Genomic DNA, 24,437 nt, shown 5'->3' with positions numbered 1-24,437 from the left:
AGAGTCAACAGAACTGAGGGTGGGAGGACTAGAGTCAACAGAACTGAGGGTGGGAGGACTAGAGTCAACAGAACTGAGGGTGGGAGGACTAGAGTCAACAGAACTGAGGAGGGAGGACTAGAGTCAACAGAACTGAGGAGGGAGGACTAGGTCAACAGAGAGGGTGGGAGGACTAGAGTCAACAGAACTGAGGAGGGAAGGACTAGAGTCAACAGAACTGAAGAGGGAGGACTAGAGTCAACAGAACTGAGGATGGGAGGACTAGAGTCAACAGAACTGAGGAGGGAGGACTAGAGTCAACAGAACTGAGGAGGGAGGACTAGAGTCAACAGAACTGAGGAGGGAGGACGAGAGTCAACAGAACTGAGGAGGGGAGGACTAGAGTCAACAGAACTGAGGAGGGAGGACTAGAGTCAACAGAACTGAGGGTGGGAGGACTAGAGTCAACAGAACTGAGGAGGGAGGACTAGAGTCAACAGAACTGAGGGTGGGAGGACTAGAGTCAACAGAACTGAGGAGGGAGGACTAGAGTCAACAGAACTGAGGAGGGGAGGACTAGAGTCAACAGAACTGAGGGTGGGAGGACTAGAGTCAACAGAACTGAGGGTGGGAGGACTAGAGTCAACAGAACTGAGGAGGGGAGGACTAGAGTCAACAGAACTGAGGAGGAGGACTAGAGTCAACAGAACTGAGTGTGGGAGGACTAGAGTCAACAGAACTGAGGAGGGGAGGACTAGAGTCAACAGAACTGAGGGTGGGAGGACAAGAGTCAACAGAACTGAGGGTGGGAGGACTAGAGTCAACAGAACTGAGGGTGGGAGGACTAGAGTCAACAGAACTGAGGAGGGAGGACTAGAGTCAACAGAACTGAGGAGGAGGACTAGAGTCAACAGAACTGAGGGTGGGAGGACTAGAGTCAACAGAACTGAGGAGGGAAGGACTAGAGTCAACAGAACTGAAGAGGGAGGACTAGAGTCAACAGAACTGAGGATGGGAGGACTAGAGTCAACAGAACTGAGGAGGGAGGACTAGAGTCAACAGAACTGAGGAGGGGAGGACTAGAGTCAACAGAACTGAGGAGGGGAGGACGAGAGTCAACAGAACTGAGGAGGGGAGGACTAGAGTCAACAGAACTGAGGAGGGGAGGACTAGAGTCAACAGAACTGAGGGTGGGAGGACTAGAGTCAACAGAACTGAGGAGGAGGACTAGAGTCAACAGAACTGAGGGTGGGAGGACTAGAGTCAACAGAACTGAGGAGGGGAGGACTAGAGTCAACAGAACTGAGGAGGGGAGGACTAGAGTCAACAGAACTGAGGGTGGGAGGACTAGAGTCAACAGAACTGAGGAGGAGGACTAGAGTCAACAGAACTGAGGAGGGGAGGACTAGAGTCAACAGAACTGAGGAGGGAGGACTCGAGTCAACAGAACTGAAGAGGGGAGGACTAGAGTCAACAGAACTGAGGAGGGGAGGACTAGAGTCAACAGAACTGAGGAGGGAGGACTAGAGTCAACAGAACTGAGGAGGGAGGACTAGAGTCAACAGAACTGAGGAGGGGAGGACTAGAGTCAACAGAACTGAGGAGGGGAGGACTAGAGTCAACAGAACTGAAGAGGAGGACTAGAGTCAGAACTGAGGGGGAGGAATGGGGGTGGGAGGACTCGAGTCAACAGAACTGAAGAGGGGAGGACTAGAGTCAACAGAACTGAGGGTGGGAGGACTAGAGTCAACAGAACTGAGGAGGGGAGGACTAGAGTCAACAGAACTGAGGAGGGGAGGACTCGAGTCAACAGAACTGAGGAGGGAGGACTAGAGTCAACAGAACTGAGGAGGGAGGACTAGAGTCAACAGAACTGAGGGTGGGAGGACTAGAGTCTTCAGTACTGAGGTGGGGAGGACTAGAGTCAACAGAACTGAGGAGGGGAGGACTAGAGTCAACAGAACTGAGGAGGGGAGGACTAGAGTCAACAGAACTGAGGGTGGGAGGACTAGAGTCAACAGAACTGAGGAGGGGAGGACTAGAGTCAACAGAACTGAGGAGGGAGGACTAGAGTCAACAGAACTGAGGAGGGAGGACTAGAGTCAACAGAACTGAGGAGGGGAGGACTAGAGTCAACAGAACTGAGGAGGGAGGACTAGAGTCAACAGAACTGAGGAGGGGAGGACTAGAGTCAACAGAACTGAGGAGGGGAGGACTCGAGTCAACAGAACTGAGGAGGGGAGGACTAGAGTCAACAGAACTGAGGGTGGGAGGACTAGAGTCAACAGAACTGAGGAGGGAGGACTAGAGTCAACAGAACTGAGGAGGGAGGACTAGAGTCAACAGAACTGAGGAGGGGAGGACTAGAGTCAACAGAACTGAGGAGGGGAGGACTAGAGTCAACAGAACTGAGGAGGGGAGGAATGGGGTGGGAGGAGGGGAGGACTAGAGTCAACAGAACTGAGGAGGGGAGGACTAGAGTCAACAGAACTGAGGAGGGGAGGACTAGAGTCAACAGAACTGAGGAGGGGAGGACTAGAGTCAACAGAACTGAGGAGGAGGACTAGAGTCAACAGAACTGAGGAGGGAGGACTAGAGTCAACAGAACTGAGGAGGGAGGACTAGAGTCAACAGAACTGAGGAGGGAGGACTAGGTCACAGAACTGAGGAGGAGGACTAGAGTCAACAGAACTGAGGAGGGGAGGACTAGAGTCAACAGAACTGAGGAGGGGAGGACTAGAGTCAACAGAACTGAGGAGGGGAGGACTAGAGTCAACAGAACTGAGGGTGGGAGGACTAGAGTCAACAGAACTGAGGAGGGGAGGACTAGAGTCAACAGAACTGAGGAGGGAGGACTAGAGTCAACAGAACTGAGGAGGGGAGGACTAGAGTCAACAGAACTGAGGAGGGGAGGACTAGAGTCAACAGAACTGAGGAGGGGAGGACTAGAGTCAACAGAACTGAGGAGGGAGGACTAGAGTCAACAGAACTGAAGAGGAGGACTAGAGTCAACAGAACTGAGGAGGGGAGGACTAGAGTCAACAGAACTGAGGAGGGGAGGACTAGAGTCAACAGAACTGAGGAGGGGAGGACTAGAGTCAACAGAACTGAGGAGGGGAGGACTAGAGTCAACAGAACTGAGGAGGGAGGACTAGAGTCAACAGAACTGAAGAGGGGAGGACTAGAGTCAACAGAACTGAGGGTGGGAGGACTAGAGTCAACAGAACTGAGGAGGGGAGGACTAGAGTCAACAGAACTGAGGAGGGGAGGACTCAACAGAACTGAGGAGGGAGGACTCAGTCAACAGAACTGAGGAGGGGAGGACTAGAGTCAACAGAACTGAGGAGGGAGGACTAGAGTCAACAGAACTGAGGAGGGGAGGACTAGAGTCAACAGAACTGAGGAGGGGAGGACTAGAGTCAACAGAACTGAGGAGGGGAGGACTAGAGTCAACAGAACTGAGGAGGGGAGGACTAGAGTCAACAGAACTGAGGAGGGGAGGACTAGAGTCAACAGAACTGAGGAGGGGAGGACTAGAGTCAACAGAACTGAGGAGGGGAGGACTAGAGTCAACAGAACTGAGGAGGGGAGGACTAGAGTCAACAGAACTGAGGAGGGGAGGACTAGAGTCAACAGAACTGAGGAGGGGAGGACTAGAGTCAACAGAACTGAGGAGGGGAGGACTAGAGTCAACAGAACTGAGGAGGGGAGGACTAGAGTCAACAGAACTGAGGAGGGAGGACTAGAGTCAACAGAACTGAGGAGGGGAGGACTAGAGTCAACAGAACTGAGGAGGGAGGAGGAACAGAACTGAGGAGGGGAGGACTCAGTCAACAGAACTGAGGAGGGGAGGACTAGAGTCAACAGAACTGAGGAGGGAGGACTAGAGTCAACAGAACTGAGGAGGGGAGGACTAGAGTCAACAGAACTGAGGAGGGGAGGACTAGAGTCAACAGAACTGAGGAGGGGAGGACTAGAGTCAACAGAACTGAGGAGGGGAGGACTAGAGTCAACAGAACTGAGGAGGGGAGGACTAGAGTCAACAGAACTGAGGAGGGGAGGACTAGAGTCAACAGAACTGAGGAGGGGAGGACTAGAGTCAACAGAACTGAGGAGGGGAGGACTAGAGTCAACAGAACTGAGGAGGGGAGGACTAGAGTCAACAGAACTGAGGAGGGGAGGACTAGAGTCAACAGAACTGAGGGTGGGAGGACTAGAGTCAACAGAACTGAGGAGGGAGGACTAGAGTCAACAGAACTGAGGAGGGGAGGACTAGAGTCAACAGAACTGAGGGTGGGAGGACTAGAGTCAACAGAACTGAGGAGGGGAGGACTAGAGTCAACAGAACTGAGGAGGGGAGGACTAGAGTCAACAGAACTGAGGAGGGGAGGACTCGAGTCAACAGAACTGAAGAGGGGAGGACTAGAGTCAACAGAACTGAGGAGGGGAGGACTAGAGTCAACAGAACTGAGGAGGGGAGGACTAGAGTCAACAGAACTGAGGAGGGGAGGACTAGAGTCAACAGAACTGAGGAGGGGAGGACTAGAGTCAACAGAACTGAGGAGGGGAGGACTAGAGTCAACAGAACTGAAGAGGGGAGGACTAGAGTCAACAGAACTTAGGAGGGGAGGACTAGAGTCAACAGAACTGAGGGGGGGAGGAATGGGGGTGGGAGGACTCGAGTCAACAGAACTGAAGAGGGGAGGACTAGAGTCAACAGAACTGAGGGTGGGAGGACTAGAGTCAACAGAACTGAGGAGGGGAGGACTAGAGTCAACAGAACTGAGGAGGGGAGGACTCGAGTCAACAGAACTGAGGAGGAGGGAACTGAGGACTAGAGTCAACAGAACTGAGGGTGGGAGGACTAGAGTCAACAGAACTGAGGAGGGGAGGACTAGAGTCAACAGAACTGAGGAGGGAGGACTAGAGTCAACAGAACTGAGGAGGGGAGGACTAGAGTCAACAGAACTGAGGGTGGGAGGACTAGAGTCAACAGAACTGAGGAGGGGAGGACTAGAGTCAACAGAACTGAGGAGGGAGGACTAGAGTCAACAGAACTGAGGAGGGGAGGACTAGAGTCAACAGAACTGAGGAGGGGAGGACTAGAGTCAACAGAACTGAGGAGGGGAGGACTAGAGTCAACAGAACTGAGGAGGGAGGACTAGAGTCAACAGAACTGAGGAGGAGGACTCGAGTCAACAGAACTGAGGAGGGAGGACTAGAGTCAACAGAACTGAGGGTGGGAGGACTAGAGTCAACAGAACTGAGGAGGGAGGACTAGAGTCAACAGAACTGAGGAGGGGAGGACTAGAGTCAACAGAACTGAGGAGGGGAGGACTAGAGTCAACAGAACTGAGGAGGGGAGGAATGGGGGTGGGAGGACTCGAGTCAACAGAACTGAGGAGGGGAGGACTAGAGTCAACAGAACTGAGGAGGGGAGGACTAGAGTCAACAGAACTGAGGAGGGGAGGACTAGAGTCAACAGAACTGAGGAGGGGAGGACTAGAGTCAACAGAACTGAGGAGGGGAGGACTAGAGTCAACAGAACTGAGGAGGGGAGGACTAGAGTCAACAGAACTGAGGAGGGGAGGACTAGAGTCAACAGAACTGAGGAGGGAGGACTAGAGTCAACAGAACTGAGGAGGAGGAATGGGGGTGGGAGGACTCGAGTCAACAGAACTGAAGAGGGGAGGACTAGAGTCAACAGAACTGAGGGGAGGACTAGAGTCAACAGAACTGAGGAGGCGAGGACTAGAGTCAACAGAACTGAGGAGGGGAGGACTAGAGTCAACAGAACTGAGGAGGGGAGGACTAGAGTCAACAGAACTGAGGAGGGGAGGACTAGAGTCAACAGAACTGAGGAGGGGAGGACTAGAGTCAACAGAACTGAGGAGGGGAGGACTAGAGTCAACAGAACTGAGGAGGGGAGGAATGGGGGTGGGAGGACTCGAGTCAACAGAACTGAAGAGGGGAGGACTAGAGTCAACAGAACTGAGGGGAGGACTAGAGTCAACAGAACTGAGGAGGGGAGGACTAGAGTCAACAGAACTGAGGAGGGGAGGACTAGAGTCAACAGAACTGAGGAGGGGAGGACTAGAGTCAACAGAACTGAGGAGGGGAGGACTAGAGTCAACAGAACTGAGGAGGGGAGGACTAGAGTCAACAGAACTGAGGAGGGGAGGAATGGGGGTGGGAGGACTCGAGTCAACAGAACTGAAGAGGGGAGGACTCGAGTCAACAGAACTGAAGAGGGGAGGACTAGAGTCAACAGAACTGAAGAGGGGAGGACTAGAGTCAACAGAACTGAGGAGGGAGGACTAGAGTCAACAGAACTGAGGAGGGAGGACTAGAGTCAACAGAACTGAGGAGGGGAGGACTAGAGTCAACAGAACTGAGGAGGGGAGGACTAGAGTCAACAGAACTGAGGAGGGGAGGACTAGAGTCAACAGAACTGAGGAGGGAGGACTAGAGTCAACAGAACTGAGGAGGGGAGGAATGGGGGTGGGAGGACTCGAGTCAACAGAACTGAAGAGGGAGGACTAGAGTCAACAGAACTGAGGGGAGGACTAGAGTCAACAGAACTGAGGAGGGAGGACTAGAGTCAACAGAACTGAGGAGGAGGACTAGAGTCAACAGAACTGAGGAGGGGAGGACTAGAGTCAACAGAACTGAGGAGGGGAGGACTAGAGTCAACAGAACTGAGGAGGGGAGGACTAGAGTCAACAGAACTGAGGAGGGGAGGAATGGGGGTGGGAGGACTCGAGTCAACAGAACTGAAGAGGGAGGACTCGAGTCAACAGAACTGAAGAGGGAGGACTAGAGTCAACAGAACTGAGGAGGGGAGGACTAGAGTCAACAGAACTGAGGAGGGAGGACTAGAGTCAACAGAACTGAGGAGGGGAGGACTAGAGTCAACAGAACTGAGGAGGGGAGGACTAGAGTCAACAGAACTGAGGAGGGAGGAATGGGGGTGGGAGGACTCGAGTCAACAGAACTGAAGAGGAAGGACTAGAGTCAACAGAACTGAGGGGAGGACTAGAGTCAACAGAACTGAGGAGGGGAGGACTAGAGTCAACAGAACTGAGGAGGGAGGACTAGAGTCAACAGAACTGAGGAGGGGAGGACGAGAGTCAACAGAACTGAAGAGGGGAGGACTAGAGTCAACAGAACTGAGGAGGGGAGGACTAGAGTCAACAGAACTGAGGAGGGGAGGACTAGAGTCAACAGAACTGAGGCGGGGAGGACTAGAGTCAACAGAACTGAGGAGGGGAGGACTAGAGTCAACAGAACTGAGGAGGGGAAGACTAGAGTCAACAGAACTGAAGAGGGGAGGACTAGAGTCAACAGAACTGAGGAGGGGAGGACTAGAGTCAACAGAACTGAGGAGGGGAAGACTAGAGTCAACAGAACTGAGGAGGGGAGGACTAGAGTCAACAGAACTGAGGAGGGGAGGACTAGAGTCAACAGAACTGAGGAGGGGAGGACTAGAGTCAACAGAACTGAGGAGGGGAGGACTAGAGTCAACAGAACTGAGGAGGGAGGACTAGAGTCAACAGAACTGAGGAGGGGAGGACTAGAGTCAACAGAACTGAGGAGGGGAGGACTAGAGTCAACAGAACTGAGGAGGGGAAGACTAGAGTCAACAGAACTGAGGAGGGGAGGACTAGAGTCAACAGAACTGAGGAGGGGAGGACTAGAGTCAACAGAACTGAGGAGGGGAGGACTGAGGAGGGGAGGAATGGGGGTGGGAGGATGAGAGTCAACAGAACTGAAGAGGGGAGGACTAGAGTCAACAGAACTGGGCCCCAGGAAGCAACAAAGAGAAAATACCATGCATAATTATTGACACATTCCGAACTAAGAGAGAACATAATTAACACAACTCTGAGCTGCTCCACTGTCTGTCCAACAAGAGACCACCTTCTGCATTGTCTGAGACTACGAGCAGAGCTCTGTCTGTCGCCACACACAGCATCACATGGAATGGACATGAGCTGAGTTCTGTTCTGTCCCGTCTGTCAGTGAGGCCGCTGGACGGTAAGTAGTATACAGGAGACCAGTGGACATGAGCTGTGTCCTGTCTGTCCTGTCAATGGGCAGGCGGTAGGCTAGCTGGGTACAGCTAGGTAGGATACCCTCCTCTGACGCTGCATGGTGTCACGGTGGTTCTCCTCTTATACGATGCGCGGTGCTGAGCGATCGTTGGTATTGGTCCTCTTCAGCTTGACCCCTCTCTGGATAACCAGCAGCATGTTTCCCTCCTGACCATCCATAACCCCCCCATCCTCCAGGGACCCCCCCTCGCCTTGACACTGGACCCGAGGCTGGTGAGGGGCCAAGGGAGGGTTTGTGGTTGCTTGACCACTCCAGAACGCCAGGGGAAGTACACCCAGCTCCCCCTCCTCTCCCTGGGCTGGAGACTCGGGGCTCTGGGCCTCCTCTGGTTCCTCCGCCCCTACTCCTGGTCCTTCAGGGATCCCCAGCCCCCCAGGAAATCCTCCCCCAACTAGGCCAGGCACGGTGGGGATCTTGACTGGGATGACGGGGGTCCGGATGGGGATGGGGCCGGTGGTCCCGCGGCGGGCCGAGGGCTTGGTGGAGGGCGTGCGGCGGATGGTGGCGACCCCAGGGGTCATGATGACGGAGCCAGCCGTAGAAGGCAGGCCGGCGGTGGAGGCTGGTCTCTTGGACTGAAACATCCTACGGTAGGACTGGCTGATGTCACTGTTACGGGGGATGGTGGATGACTTGTCAAACTCCTGCTGGTCAACCTCCTGGTCCCCTCCCATGGAGAAATAGTCATAGTCTGACACTGGAATAAACAGAGAGGGAGAGAGAGAGAGAGAGAGGGAGAGATAGAGAAAGAGAGAGAGAGGGAGAGGGAGAGAGAGGGAGAGATAGAGAAAGAGAGAGAGAGGGAGAGGGAGAGAGAGAGAGAGAGAGAGAGAGAGAGAGAGAGAGAGAGAGAGAGAGAAGAGAAGAGAGGGAGAGGGAGAGAGGAGAGAGAGAAAGAGAGAGAGAGAGAGAGAGGGAGAGGAGAGAGAGAAGAGAGAGAGGGAGAGAGAGAAAGAGAGAAAGAGGGAGAGATAGAGAGAGAGAGAGATAGAGAAAGAGAGAGAGAGAGAGAGAGAGAGAGGGAGAGAGGGAGAGGGAGAGAGAGAGAGAGAGAGAGGGAGAGAGGGAGAGGGAGAGAGAGAGAGAGAGAGAGAGAGAGAGAGAGAGAGAGAGGGAGAGAGAGAGAGACATGTTAGGACATTATTTACTCTTATTTTTTATTATCAAGGCAACAGCTACTCTTCCTGGGGTTTATTATGGATCCCCATTAGTTCCTGTCAAGGCAGCAGCTACTCTTCCTGGGGTTTATTATGGATCCCCATTAGTTCCTGTCAAGACAGCAGCTACTCTTCCTGGGGTTTATTATGGATCCCCATTAGTTCCTGTCAAGACAGCAGCTACTCTTCCTGGGGTTTATTATGGATCCCCATTAGTTCCTTTCAAGACAGCAGCTACTCTTCCTGGGGTCCAAACTAATTAAGACAAAAACAAAACGGCACAATAAGTCTACCTTAAAAAAATTGAATAAGATGTTTCCTTAAAAATGTCCTTTTATGGGCCTCCAGAGTGGTACAGTATTACTACTAGACTCCTGGTTACTATGGTCTCCAGAGTGGTACAGTATTACTACTAGACTTCTGGTTACTATGGTCTCCAGAGTGGTACAGTATTACTACTAGACTCCTGGTTACTATGGTCTCCAGAGTGGTGTATTACTACTAGACTCCTGGTTACTATGTCTCCAGAGTGGTACAGTATTACTACTAGACTTCTGGTTACTATGGTCTCCAGAGTGGTACAGTATTACTACTAGACTCCTGGTTACTATGGTCTCCAGAGTGGTACAGTATTACTACTAGACTCCTGGTTACTATGGTCTCCAGAGTGGTACAGTATTACTACTAGACTCCTGGTTACTATGGTCTCCAGAGTGGTACAGTATTACTACTAGACTCCTGGTTACTATGGTCTCCAGAGTGGTCTCCAGAGTGGTACAGTATTACTACTAGACTCCTGGTTACTATGGTCTCCAGAGTGGTATTACTACTAGACTCCTGGTTACTATGGTCTCCAGAGTGGTACAGTATTACTACTAGACTCCTGGTTACTATGGTCTCCAGAGTGGTACAGTATTACTACTAGACTCCTGGTTACTATGGTCTCCAGAGTGGTACAGTATTACTACTAGACTCCTGGTTACTATGGTCTCCAGAGTGGTACAGTATTACTACTAGACTCCTGGTTACTATGGTCTCCAGAGTGGTACAGTATATGGTCTCCACTATTACTAGACTCCTGGTTACTATGGTCTCCAGAGTGGTACAGTATTACTACTAGACTCCTGGTTACTATGGTCTCCAGAGTGGTACAGTATTACTACTAGACTCCTGGTTACTATGGTCTCCAGAGTGGTACAGTATTACTACTAGACTCCTGGTTACTATGGTCTCCAGAGTGGTACAGTATTACTACTAGACTCCTGGTTACTATGGTCTCCAGAGTGGTACAGTATTACTACTAGACTCCTGGTTACTATGGTCTCCAGAGTGGTACAGTATTACTACTAGACTCCTGGTTACTATGGTCTCCAGAGTGGTACAGTATTACTACTAGACTCCTGGTTACTATGGTCTCCAGAGTGGTACAGTATTACTACTAGACTCCTGGTTACTATGGTCTCCAGAGTGGTACAGTATTACTACTAGACTCCTGGTTACTATGGTCTCTGGTACAGTATTACTAGACTCCTGGTTACTATGGTCTCCAGAGTGGTACAGTATTACTACTAGACTCCTGGTTACTATGGTCTCCAGAGTGGTACAGTATTACTACTAGACTCCTGGTTACTATGGTCTCCAGAGTGGTACAGTATTACTACTAGACTCCTGGTTACTATGGTCTCCAGAGTGGTACAGTATTACTACTAGACTCCTGGTTACTATGGTCTCCAGAGTGGTACAGTATTACTACTAGACTCCTGGTTACTATGGTCTCCAGAGTGTTACAGTATTACTCCTAGACTCCTGGTTACTATGGCCTCCAGAGTGGTACAGTATTACTACTAGACTCCTGGTTACTATGGTCTCCAGAGTGGTACAGTATTACTACTAGACTCCAGGTTACTAGGGCTGTTTTTCATGGTTCGGGCCCCTTAGTTCCAGTGAAGGGAAATCTTAACGCTACAGCATACAATGACATTCTAGACGATTCTATGCTTCCAACTTTGTGGCAACAGTTTGGGGAAGGCCCTTTCCTGTTTCAGCATGACATTACCCCCGTGCACAAAGCGAGGTCCATACAGAAATGGCTTGTCGAGATCGGTGTGGAAGAACTTGACTGGCCTGCACAGAGCCCTGACCTCAACCCCATCGATCACCTTTGGGATGAATTGGAACGCAGACTGCGAGCCAGGAGGCCTAACCACCCAACTTCACTGATGCTCTTGTGGCTGAATGGAAGCAAGTCCCCGCAGCAATGTTCCAACATCTAGTGGAAAGCCTTCCCAGAAGAGTGGAGGGTGTTATAGCAGCAATGTTCCAACATCTAGTGGAAAGCCTTCCCAGAAGAGTGGAGGCTGTTATAGCAGCAATGTTCCAACATCTAGTGGAAAGCCTTCCCAGGAGAGTAGAGGCTGTTATAGCAGCAATGTTCCAACATCTAGTGGAAAGCCTTCCCAGGAGAGTGGAGGGTGTTATAGCAGCAATGTTCCAACATCTAGTGGAAAGCCTTCCCAGAAGAGTGGAGGGTGTTATAGCAGCAATGTTCCAACATCTAGTGGAAAGCCTTCCCAGAAGAGTGGAGGCTGTTATAGCAGCAAAGGGGAGGACCAACTCCATATGAATGCCCATGATTTTGGAATGAGATGTTGGACGATCAGGTGTCCACATACCTTTGGGCATTTAGTCTACCTGTATCCTATTTTTACCAGACACTTACCTGGTATAGAGACAACATCAATTAGAATGCTTGACATATTTACTGTCACGAGTCCGACCGAGGGTGGCTCCCCTTCCCGGTCGTCGTCGCCGGCCTATTAGCTGCCAATGATTGTCTTTCCTCCCCCTCCTTGTATGTTTAATGTTTGCACCTGTTCGTGAATGATTAGTTGGCATTTATTGGACAGCCGGCCCGCCTGTTTCTTTGTGCGGGATTAATTACTGTGACCTTCGGTTCTGTAGTAGAGGAACGTGTTTGTTCCTGGTCGTGTATTCTGCTGTACTGTTTTCGTCGCCCGTGTTTGGGGCATTTGGTTTTGAGCATCCAGCGTTGCGTAAGTGAGTACATTAAAGAGCACAGTATTGCACTCTCTGTTTCCTGCGTCTGCCTCCACACCCACGACACCCAGAGCGTTACATTTACACAGAAGGATATGGTGCCACAAGTCATGCACGCCTTTGCATATTTTCTCAGTGTGTTTGTGTGTGTGTGTGTGTGTTAACCTTGTGAAGGTATGGTGTCCTCTGAACAGCAAGGGGTGGTACTCTGGGTACTGTAGCCACTAGAACAGTGTAGAGAGTCCCTACTGGAACGCTGTGTGTGTGAGTCCAGCTGTAGACCTCTGGACAGGGCCAGAGTCAGCTCCTCATGGGTCTCCATCTCACACACCTGGAGACACACACACACACACACACACACACACACACACACACACACACACACACACACACACACACACACACACACACACACACACACACACACACACACACACACACACACACAGGGTTAGAAAACGTAATCCTCCTTTGTGCAGCATGAAGATAAATCAATCGATATAAACTGGATGGTTTGAGCCCTGAATGCTGATTGGCTGAAGGCCGTGGTATATCAGACCGTATTCCACGGGTTTGACAAAACATTTAGTTTTACTGCTCTCATTACGTTGGGAACCAGTTTATAATCGTCGTGCCTAAGAGCAGCCCTTTGCCGTGGTATATTGGCCACCTCCTCTGGCCTTATTGCTTAATTATAAACTGGTTGGTTTGAACCCTGAATGCTGACTGGCTGACAGCCGTGGTATATTGGCCACCTCCTCTGGCCTTATTGGTTAATTATAAACTGGTTGGTTTGAACCCTGAATGCTGACTGGCTGACAGCCGTGGTATATTGGCCACCTCCTCTGGCCTTATTGCTTAATTATAAACTGGTTGGTTTGAACCCTGAATGCTGACTGGCTGACAGCCGTGGTATATTGGCCACCCCCTCAGGCCTTATTGCTTAATTATAAACTGGTTGGTTTGAACCCTGAATGCTGACTGGCTGACAGCCGTGGTATATTGGCCACCTCCTCGGGCCTTATTGCTTAATTATAAACTGGTTGGTTTGAACCCTGAATGCTGACTGGCTGACAGCCGTGGTTTATTAGACTGTATACCACGGGTACGACGAAACATTTGTTTTTCCTGCTCCCAGTTTATAACAGCAATAAGGCACCTCTGGGGTTTGTGGTATATGGCCAATATACCACGGCTAAGGGCTGTATCCAGGCACTCCGCGTTGCGTCGTGCTTAAGAACAGAGCTTAGCTGTGGTATAGTGGCCATATACCACAAACCCCCGAGGTGCCTTATTACCTAAATATATCACAGACATTGAATCACACAATGGACAGACGCCCACGCGCACACACACACACACACACACACACACACACACACACACACACACACACACACACACACACACACACACACACACACACACACACACACACACACACACACACACACACACACACACACACACACACACACACAGTCAAACTAGACATTTCAAGAAAAATTGTGTGACTTGCTTCAGACATTTGTATAAAATATAGACAAACTTCTCTGGGATAGGGGGCAGCATTTTCACTTCTGGGTGAATAGTGTGCCCAGAGTGAACTGCCTCCTACTCAGTCCCAGGTGTCTCTCCTTCCATTGCTTTTCTACAGACAATGGAATTCTCCGGTTGGAACATTATTGAACATTTATGATAAAAACATCCTAAAGATTGATTAGTTTGACAAGTTTCTTCGACCTGTAATATAACTTTTTGAACTTTTCGTACGACTGGACCAGAATGCGCTTTTGGATTTGTTTACCAAACGCCCTAACAAAATAGGCTATTTGGACATAAATGGACATAAATGATGGACATTATCGAACAAAACAAGCATTTATTGTGGAACTGCGATCCCTGGGAGTGCATTCTGATGAAGATCATCAAAGGTAAGTGAATATTTATAATGCTATTTATGACTAATGTTGACAACCCAACATGTCAGATATTTCTCTGGCTGGTATGGGCTCTGAGCGCCGTTCTCAGATTGTGCTTTTTCCGTAAAGTTTTTTTGAAATCTGACACAGTGGTTGCATTAATAAGGAGAAGTGTAATCCAAAGTTCCATGCATAACACTTGAATTTTCACCAACATTTATAATGAGTATTTCTGTGAATTCATGTGGCTCTCTGCAATATCACTGCATGTTTTGGAACTACTGAACATAACACGCCAATGGAAAATAAGATTTTTTACCGAACAAAAAATACATGTATAGTGTAACATGAAGTCCGATGAGTGTCATCTGATGAAGATCATCAAAGGTCAGTGATTCATTTGATCTATATTTGTGCTTTTTGTGACTCCTGTCTTTGGCTGGAAAAATGGCTGGGTTTTTCTGTGAGTTGGTGGTGACCTAACCCTAACATGATCGTTTGTGGAGCTTTCGCTGTAGAGCATTTTTGAAATCAGACACGGTGGCTGGATTAACGAGAATTATATCTTTAAAATGGTGCCTAATACTTTGTATGTTTGAGAAATTTGATTTATGAGATTTCTGATGATTTGTATTTGGCGCCCTGCAATTTCATTGGCTGTTGGCGAGGGTTTGCGCTAGCGGAACTCCCAGTCCTAGACAGGTTTAAGCATGTGTCCAGCTGACCTTGGGTGGTGGAGGTAATGTTTGACTCCTGCTCCCTGGTGCTGGGATGACTCCAGCAGGCAGTGGTAGACTCCTGCCCCCTGGTGCTGGGATGACTCCAGCAGGCAGTGGTAGACTCCTGCCCCCTGGTGCTGGGATGACTCCAGCAGGCAGTGGTAGACTCCTGCCCCCTGGTGCTGGGATGACTCCAGCAGGCAGTGGTAGACTCCTGCCCCCTGGTGCTGGGATGACACCAGCAGGCAGTGGTAGTGGGGCATAGCTGGTGTCTGCTGGTACAGGATCCTTGTCCCTCCTCCTTCTAAGGGTGTTCACCATGGGCTGGTCATAGGGTCCTGGTTTAGCCCAGTCCTACAGGATACAGATACATAGCTGAGTTCACCTCCTCTACCCAGTCCTACAGGATACAGAAATATAGCTGAGTTCACCTCCTCCACCCAGTCCTACAGGATACAGAAATATAGCTGAGTTCACCTCCTCTACCCAGTCCTACAGGATACAGATACATAGCTGAGTTCACCTCCTCTACCCAGTCCTACAGGATACAGAAATATAGCTGAGTTCACCTCCTCTACCCAGTCCTACAGGATACAGAAATATAGCTGAGTTCACCTCCTCTACCCAGTCCTAAGCTGAGTTCACCTCCTCTACCCAGTCCTACAGGATACAGAAATATAGCTGAGTTCACCTCCTCTACCCAGTCCTACAGGATACAGAAATATAGCTGAGTTCACCTCCTCTACCCAGTCCTACAGGATACAGAAATATAGCTGAGTTCACCTCCTCTACCCAGTCCTACAGGATACAGAAATATAGCTGAGTTCACCTCCTCTACCCAGTCCTAAGCTGAGTTCACCTCCTCTACCCAGTCCTACAGGATACAGAAATATAGCTGAGTTCACCTCCTCTACCCAATCCTACAGGATACAGAAATATAGCTGAGTTCACCTCCTCTACCCAGTCCTACAGGATACAGAAATATAGCTGAGTTCACCTCCTCTACCCAGTCCTACAGGATACAGAAATATAGCTGAGTTCACCTCCTCTACCCAGTCCTACAGGATACAGAAATATAGCTGAGTTCACCTCCTCTACCCAGTCCTAAGCTGAGTTCACCTCCTCTACCCAGTCCTAAGCTGAGTTCACCTCCTCTACCCAGTCCTAAGCTGAGTTCACCTCCTCTACCCAGTCCTAAGCTGAGTTCACCTCCTCTACCCAGTCCTAAGCTGAGTTCACCTCCTCTACCCAGTCCTAAGCTGAGTTCACCTCCTCTACCCAGTCCTAAGCTGAGTTCACCTCCTCTACCCAGTCCTAAGCTGAGTTCACCTCCTCCACCCAGTCCTAAGCTGAGTTCACCTCCTCCACACAGAGCTTGGTATCCCTAGCTGTGCTGAGTTCACCTCCTCTACCCAGTCCTAAGCTGAGTTCACCTCCTCCACACAGAGCTTGGTATCCCTAGCTGTGCTGAGTTCACCTCCTCTACCCAGTCCTAAGCTGAGTTCACCTCCTCCACCCAGTCCTAAGCTGAGTTCACCTCCTCCACACAGAGCTTGGTATCCCTAGCTGTGCTGAGTTCACCTCCTCTACACAGAGCTTGGTATCCCTAGCTGTGCTGAGTTCACCTCCTCCACCCAGTCCTAAGCTGAGTTCACCTCCTCCACACAGAGCTTGGTATCCCTAGCTGTGCTGAGTTCACCTCCTCTACCCAGTCCTAAGCTGAGTTCACCTCCTCCACCCAGTCCTAAGCTGAGTTCACCTCCTCCACACAGAGCTTGGTATCCCTAGCTGTGCTGAGTTCACCTCCTCCACCCAGTCCTAAGCTGAGTTCACCTCCTCCACACAGAGCTTGGTATCCCTAGCTGTGCTGAGTTCACCTCCTCTACCCAGTCCTAAGCTGAGTTCACCTCCTCCACACAGAGCTTGGTATCCCTAGCTGTGCTGAGTTCACCTCCTCCACCCAGTCCTAAGCTGAGTTCACCTCCTCCACACAGAGCTTGGTATCCCTAGCTGTGCTGAGTTCACCTCCTCTACCCAGTCCTAAGCTGAGTTCACCTCCTCCACCCAGTCCTAAGCTGAGTTCACCTCCTCCACACAGAGCTTGGTATCCCTAGCTGTGCTGAGTTCACCTCCTCCACCCAGTCCTAAGCTGAGTTCACCTCCTCCACACAGAGCTTGGTATCCCTAGCTGTGCTGAGTTCACCTCCTCTACCCAGTCCTAAGCTGAGTTCACCTCCTCCACACAGAGCTTGGTATCCCTAGCTGTGCTGAGTTCACCTCCTCTACCCAGTCCTAAGCTGAGTTCACCTCCTCCACACAGAGCTTGGTATCCCTAGCTGTGCTGAGTTCCCCTCCTCCACACAGAGCTTGGTATCCCTAGCTGTGCTGAGTTCACCTCCTCTACCCAGTCCTAAGCTGAGTTCCCCTCCTCCACACAGAGCTTGGTATCCCTAGCTGTGCTGAGTTCACCTCCTCCACACAGAGCTTGGTATCCCTAGCTGTGCTGAGTTCCCCTCCTCCACACAGAGCTTGGTATCCCTAGCTGTGCTGAGTTCCCCTCCTCCACACAGAGCTTGGTATCCCTAGCTGTGCTGAGTTCCCCTCCTCCACACAGAGCTTGGTATCCCTAGCTGTGCTGAGTTCCCCTCCTCCACACAGAGCTTGGTATCCCTAGCTGTGCTGAGTTCCCCTCCTCCACACAGAGCTTGGTATCCCTAGCTGTGCTGAGTTCCCCTCCTCCACACAGAGCTTGGTATCCCTAGTAGCTGTGCTGAGTTCCCCTCCTCCACACAGAGCTTGGTATCCCTAGTAGCTGTGCTGAGTTCACCTCCTCTACCCAGTCCTAAGCTGAGTTCACCTCCTCCACACAGAGCTTGGTATCCCTAGCTGTGCTGAGTTCCCCTCCTCCACACAGAGCTTGGTATCCCTAGCTGTGCTGAGTTCCCCTCCTCCACACAGAGCTTGGTATCCCTAGCTGTGCTGAGTTCACCTCCTCCACACAGAGCTTGGTATCCCTAGCTGTGCTGAGTTCCCCTCCTCCACACAGAGCTTGGTATCCCTAGCTGTGCTGAGTTCCCCTCCTCCACACAGAGCTTGGTATCCCTAGTAGCTGTGCTGAGTTCACCTCCTCCACACAGAGCTTGGTATCCCTAGTAGCTGTGCTGAGTTCACCTCCTCCACACAGAGCTTGGTATCCCTAGTAGCTGTGCTGAGTTCCCCTCCTCCACACAGAGCTTGGTATCCCTAGTAGCTGTGCTGAGTTCCCCTCCTCCACACAGAGCTTGGTATCCCTAGTAGCTGTGCTGAGTTCACCTCCTCCACACAGAGCTTGGTATCCCTAGTAGCTGTGCTCTTTAATCATGGGCCTCTGAAGATCCTGTCAGCTGGGGATTCTGAACTATTATCACCATCTTCAAATACATCTTCTGCAGGAACACATCTGAAATCTACCAATGAAACGCGTAGAAGACGATGTAGTATATCGTCCTACGGTCATTTCTTCAATCTGACCGTAACATGATAATGATGTCATAGTAATTCAGAGGGTCCTACGTAATGACAGGATGTTGATGTTTCAGGAACACAAGGAGTCAGGACATGATGAGTAGGAGGACTGAACCAACAAACAAACCTTCCAGCTGGGGACTTTAGAGGTGGGGGCCATGTTAGGCCCCAGGGTGCAGTAATGAGGGTAGTCAGGTAGCAGGGCCGAGCCCGGCCTGGACCACGACTGGGACGGACAGGAGGAGGAGGAGGAGGTGATGGAGGTGGAATGGGAGGAGGGAGGGAAGAGGGGGTAGGAACCCACCAGGCCTGAGCCCCCTCCCATCAGGTAGGACCCCCCAAGGCCTGAGCTCCCTCCCATCAGGTATGAAGAGTCTGAATGATGGTGATCCCCGTAGTGGTCATACCCGTTAGACAACTGAGCATGAGCAGGGGAACGGAATGACACAAACAAACAAACAAACAAACAAACAAACAAACAAACAAACATAAAAACACAAAATTTGAGAAATTTGTCAAATTATAAAAACCAACACAATAGGGTCAGGACAATAAACCAACACAATAGGGTCAGGATAATAAACCGACACAATAGGGTCAGGACAATAAACCAACACAATAGGGTCAGGATAATAAACCGACACAATAGGGTCAGGACAATAAACCAACACAATAGGGTCAGGATAATAAACCAACACAATAGGGTCAGGATAATAAAACGAAACAATAGGGTCAGGATAATAAACCGACACAATAGGGTCAGGATAATAAACTGACACAATAGGGTCAGGATAATAAAACGAAACAATAGGGTCAGGACAATAAACCAACACAATAGGGTCAGGATAATAAACCGACACAATAGGGTCAGGATAATAAACCAACACAATAGGGTCAGGACAATAAACCAACACAATAGGGTCAGGATAATAAACCAACACAATAGGGTCAGGATAATAAAACGAAACAATAGGGTCAGGACAATAAACCAACACAATAGGGTCAGGATAATAAACCGACACAATAGGGTCAGGATAATAAACCAACACAATAGGGTCAGGACAATAAACCAACACAATAGGGTCAGGATAATAAACCAACACAATAGGGTCAGGATAATAAACCGACACAATAGGGTCAGGACAATAAACCAACACAATAGGGTCAGGACTATAGGGTCAGGATAATAAACCAACACAATAGGGTCAGGATAATAAACCAACACAATAGGGTCAGGATAATGAAACCAACACAATAGGGTCAGGATAATAAACCAACACAATAGGGTCAGGATAATAAACCAACACAATAGGGTCAGGATAATAAAACGACACAATAGGGTCAGGATAATAAACTGACACAATAGGGTCAGGACAATAGGGTCAGGATAATAAAATGACACAATAGGGTCAGGATAATAAAACGACACAATAGGGTCAGGATAAAAAACCAACACAATAGGGTCAGGATAATAAACCAACACAATAGGGTCAGGATAATAAACCAACACAATAGGGTCAGGACAATAAAGCAAAACAATAGGATCAGGATAAAAAACCAACACAATAGGGTCAGGACAATAAACCAACACAATAGGGTCAGGACAATAAACCAACACAATAGGGTCAGGATAATAAACCGACACAATAGGGTCAGGACAATAGGGTCAGGATAATAAAACGACACAATAGGGTCAGGATAAAAACCAACACAATAGGGTCAGGATAATAGAACACCACAATAGGGTCAGGATAATAAACCAACACAATAGGGTCAGGATAATAAACCAACACAATAGGGTCAGGATAATAAACCAACACAATAGGGTCAGGATAATAGAACAACACAATAGGGTCAGGATAATAAACCAACACAATAGGGTCAGGATAATAGAACAACACAATAGGGTCAGGATAATAAACCAACACAATAGGGTCAGGATAATAGAACAACACAATAGGGTCAGGATAATAAACCAACACAATAGGGTCAGGACAATAGGGTCAGGATAATAAACCAACACAATAGGGTCAGGATAATAAACCAACACAATAGGGTCAGGACAATAAACCAACACAATAGGGTCAGGATAATAAACCAACACAATAGGGTCAGGATAATAAACCAACACAATAGGGTCAGGACAATAAACCAACACAATAGGGTCAGGACAATAAACCAACACAATAGGGTCAGGATAATAAACCAACACAATAGGGTCAGGACAATAGGGTCAGGATAATAAACCAACACAATAGGGTCAGGATAATAAACCAACACAATAGGGTCAGGATAATAGAACAACACAATAGGGTCAGGATAATAGAACAACACAATAGGGTCAGGATAATAGAACAACACAATAGGGTCAGGATAATAAACCAACACAATAGGGTCAGGATAATAAACCAACACAATAGGGTCAGGACAATAGGGTCAGGATAAAAACCAACACAATAGGGTCAGGATAATAGAACAACACAATAGGGTCAGGATAATAAACCGACACAATAGGGTCAGGACAATAAACCGACACAATAGGGTCAGGATAATAAACCAACACAATCAGAAACACAAGATAAAAGTTGACCTCCTCTACCCAGTCCTACAGGATACAGAAATATAGCTGAGTTCACCTCCTCTACCCAGTCCTACAGGATACAGAAATATAGCTGAGTTCACCTCCTCTACCCAGTCCTACAGGATACAGAAATATAGCTGAGTTCACCTCCTCCACCCAGTCCTACAGGATACAGATACATAGCTGAGTTCACCTCCTCCACCCAGTCCTAAGCTGAGTTCACCTCCTCTACCCAGTCCTAAGCTGAGTTCACCTCCTCTACCCAGTCCTAAGCTGAGTTCACCTCCTCTACCCAGTCCTAAGCTGAGTTCACCTCCTCTACCCAGTCCTAAGCTGAGTTCACCTCCTCTACCCAGTCCTAAGCTGAGTTCACCTCCTCTACCCAGTCCTAAGCTGAGTTCACCTCCTCTACCCAGTCCTAAGCTGAGTTCACCTCCTCTACCCAGTCCTAAGCTGAGTTCACCTCCTCTACCCAGTCCTACAGGATACAGAAATATAGCTGAGTTCACCTCCTCCACCCAGTCCTACAGGATACAGAAATATAGCTGAGTTCACCTCCTCTACCCAGTCCTACAGGATACAGAAATATAGCTGAGTTCACCTCCTCTACCCAGTCCTACAGGATACAGAAATATAGCTGAGTTCACCTCCTCTACCCAGTCCTACAGGATACAGAAATATAGCTGAGTTCACCTCCTCTACCCAGTCCTACAGGATACAGAAATATAGCTGAGTTCACCTCCTCTACCCAGTCCTACAGGATACAGAAATATAGCTGAGTTCACCTCCTCTACCCAGTCCTACAGGATACAGAAATATAGCTGAGTTCACCTCCTCCACCCAGTCCTACAGGATACAGATACATAGCTGAGTTCACCTCCTCCACCCAGTCCTAAGCTGAGTTCACCTCCTCTACCCAGTCCTAAGCTGAGTTCACCTCCTCTACCCAGTCCTAAGCTGAGTTCACCTCCTCTACCCAGTCCTAAGCTGAGTTCACCTCCTCTACCCAGTCCTAAGCTGAGTTCACCTCCTCTACCCAGTCCTAAGCTGAGTTCACCTCCTCTACCCAGTCCTAAGCTGAGTTCACCTCCTCTACCCAGTCCTAAGCTGAGTTCACCTCCTCTACCCAGTCCTAAGCTGAGTTCACCTCCTCTACCCAGTCCTACAGGATACAGAAATATAGCTGAGTTCACCTCCTCCACCCAGTCCTAAGCTGAGTTCACCTCCTCTACCCAGTCCTAAGCTGAGTTCACCTCCTCTACCCAGTCCTAAGCTGAGTTCACCTCCTCTACCCAGTCCTAAGCTGAGTTCACCTCCTCCACCCAGTCCTAAGCTGAGTTCACCTCCTCTACCCAGTCCTAAGCTGAGTTCACCTCCTCTACCCAGTCCTAAGCTGAGTTCACCTCCTCTACCCAGTCCTACAGGATACAGAAATATAGCTGAGTTCACCTCCTCCACCCAGTCCTAAGCTGAGTTCACCTCCTCTACCCAGTCCTAAGCTGAGTTCACCTCCTCTACCCAGTCCTAAGCTGAGTTCACCTCCTCTACCCAGTCCTAAGCTGAGTTCACCTCCTCTACCCAGTCCTAAGCTGAGTTCACCTCCTCTACCCAGTCCTAAGCTGAGTTCACCTCCTCTACCCAGTCCTAAGCTGAGTTCACCTCCTCTACCCAGTCCTAAGCTGAGTTCACCTCCTCTACCCAGTCCTAAGCTGAGTTCACCTCCTCTACCCAGTCCTAAGCTGAGTTCACCTCCTCTACCCAGTCCTACAGGATACAGAAATATAGCTGAGTTCACCTCCTCCACCCAGTCCTACAGGATACAGAAATATAGCTGAGTTCACCTCCTCTACCCAGTCCTACAGGATACAGAAATATAGCTGAGTTCACCTCCTCTACCCAGTCCTACAGGATACAGAAATATAGCTGAGTTCACCTCCTCTACCCAGTCCTACAGGATACAGAAATATAGCTGAGTTCACCTCCTCTACCCAGTCCTACAGGATACAGAAATATAGCTGAGTTCACCTCCTCTACCCAGTCCTACAGGATACAGAAATATAGCTGAGTTCACCTCCTCTACCCAGTCCTACAGGATACAGAAATATAGCTGAGTTCACCTCCTCCACCCAGTCCTACAGGATACAGATACATAGCTGAGTTCACCTCCTCCACCCAGTCCTAAGCTGAGTTCACCTCCTCTACCCAGTCCTAAGCTGAGTTCACCTCCTCTACCCAGTCCTAAGCTGAGTTCACCTCCTCTACCCAGTCCTAAGCTGAGTTCACCTCCTCTACCCAGTCCTAAGCTGAGTTCACCTCCTCTACCCAGTCCTAAGCTGAGTTCACCTCCTCTACCCAGTCCTAAGCTGAGTTCACCTCCTCTACCCAGTCCTAAGCTGAGTTCACCTCCTCTACCCAGTCCTAAGCTGAGTTCACCTCCTCTACCCAGTCCTACAGGATACAGAAATATAGCTGAGTTCACCTCCTCCACCCAGTCCTACAGGATACAGAAATATAGCTGAGTTCACCTCCTCTACCCAGTCCTACAGGATACAGAAATATAGCTGAGTTCACCTCCTCTACCCAGTCCTACAGGATACAGAAATATAGCTGAGTTCACCTCCTCTACCCAGTCCTACAGGATACAGAAATATAGCTGAGTTCACCTCCTCTACCCAGTCCTACAGGATACAGAAATATAGCTGAGTTCACCTCCTCTACCCAGTCCTACAGGATACAGAAATATAGCTGAGTTCACCTCCTCTACCCAGTCCTACAGGATACAGAAATATAGCTGAGTTCACCTCCTCCACCCAGTCCTAAGCTGAGTTCACCTCCTCTACCCAGTCCTAAGCTGAGTTCACCTCCTCTACCCAGTCCTAAGCTGAGTTCACCTCCTCTACCCAGTCCTAAGCTGAGTTCACCTCCTCTACCCAGTCCTAAACCAACACAATAGGGTCAGGACAATAAACCAACACAATAGGGTCAGGATAATAAACCAACACAATAGGGTCAGGATAATAGGGTCAGGATAATGAACCAACACAATAGGGTCAGGATAATAAACCAACACAATAGGGTCAGGATAATAAACCAACACAATAGGGTCAGGATAATAAACCAACACAATAGGGTCAGGACAATAAACCAACACAATAGGGTCAGGACAATAAACCAACACAATAGGGTCAGGACAATAAACCAACACAATAGGGTCAGGATAATAAACTGACACAATAGGGTCAGGACAATAAACCAACACAATAGGGTCAGGACAATAAACCAACACAATAGGGTCAGGACAATAAACCAACACAATAGGGTCAGGACAATAAACCAACACAATAGGGTCAGGACAATAAACCGACACAATAGGGTCAGGACAATAGGGTCAGGATAATAAACC

At 49.4% G+C, this 24,437-nt stretch overlaps 1 protein-coding gene across 3 annotated transcripts in view; it reads right to left on the bottom strand.

Moving 5' to 3' along the window:
• Positions 1-7,517: 7,517 nt before the first annotated feature.
• Positions 7,518-24,437, bottom strand: part of LOC135531988 (protein MTSS 1-like) — a 55,953-nt gene continuing 39,033 nt past the window's right edge. For all 3 annotated transcript variants that reach the window (XM_064959670.1, XM_064959672.1, XM_064959671.1), the window contains 4 exons: positions 18,581-18,871; positions 14,956-15,303; positions 12,474-12,639; positions 7,518-8,791 (listed from right to left, as the gene is read on the bottom strand). In XM_064959670.1, the coding sequence (XP_064815742.1) occupies positions 8,154-8,791; positions 12,474-12,639; positions 14,956-15,303; positions 18,581-18,871 (1,443 nt within the window). In that variant the 3' untranslated portion in view covers positions 7,518-8,153. The remainder of the gene's footprint in view (positions 8,792-12,473; positions 12,640-14,955; positions 15,304-18,580; positions 18,872-24,437) is intronic.

Source organism: Oncorhynchus masou, unplaced genomic scaffold (genome assembly GCF_036934945.1).
Source record: "Oncorhynchus masou masou isolate Uvic2021 unplaced genomic scaffold, UVic_Omas_1.1 unplaced_scaffold_1697, whole genome shotgun sequence".
Lineage (NCBI taxonomy): Eukaryota > Metazoa > Chordata > Actinopteri > Salmoniformes > Salmonidae > Oncorhynchus > Oncorhynchus masou.
Note: the sequence above shows the minus strand (reverse complement) of the source record. Positions and strands in the feature narration are given on the sequence as shown.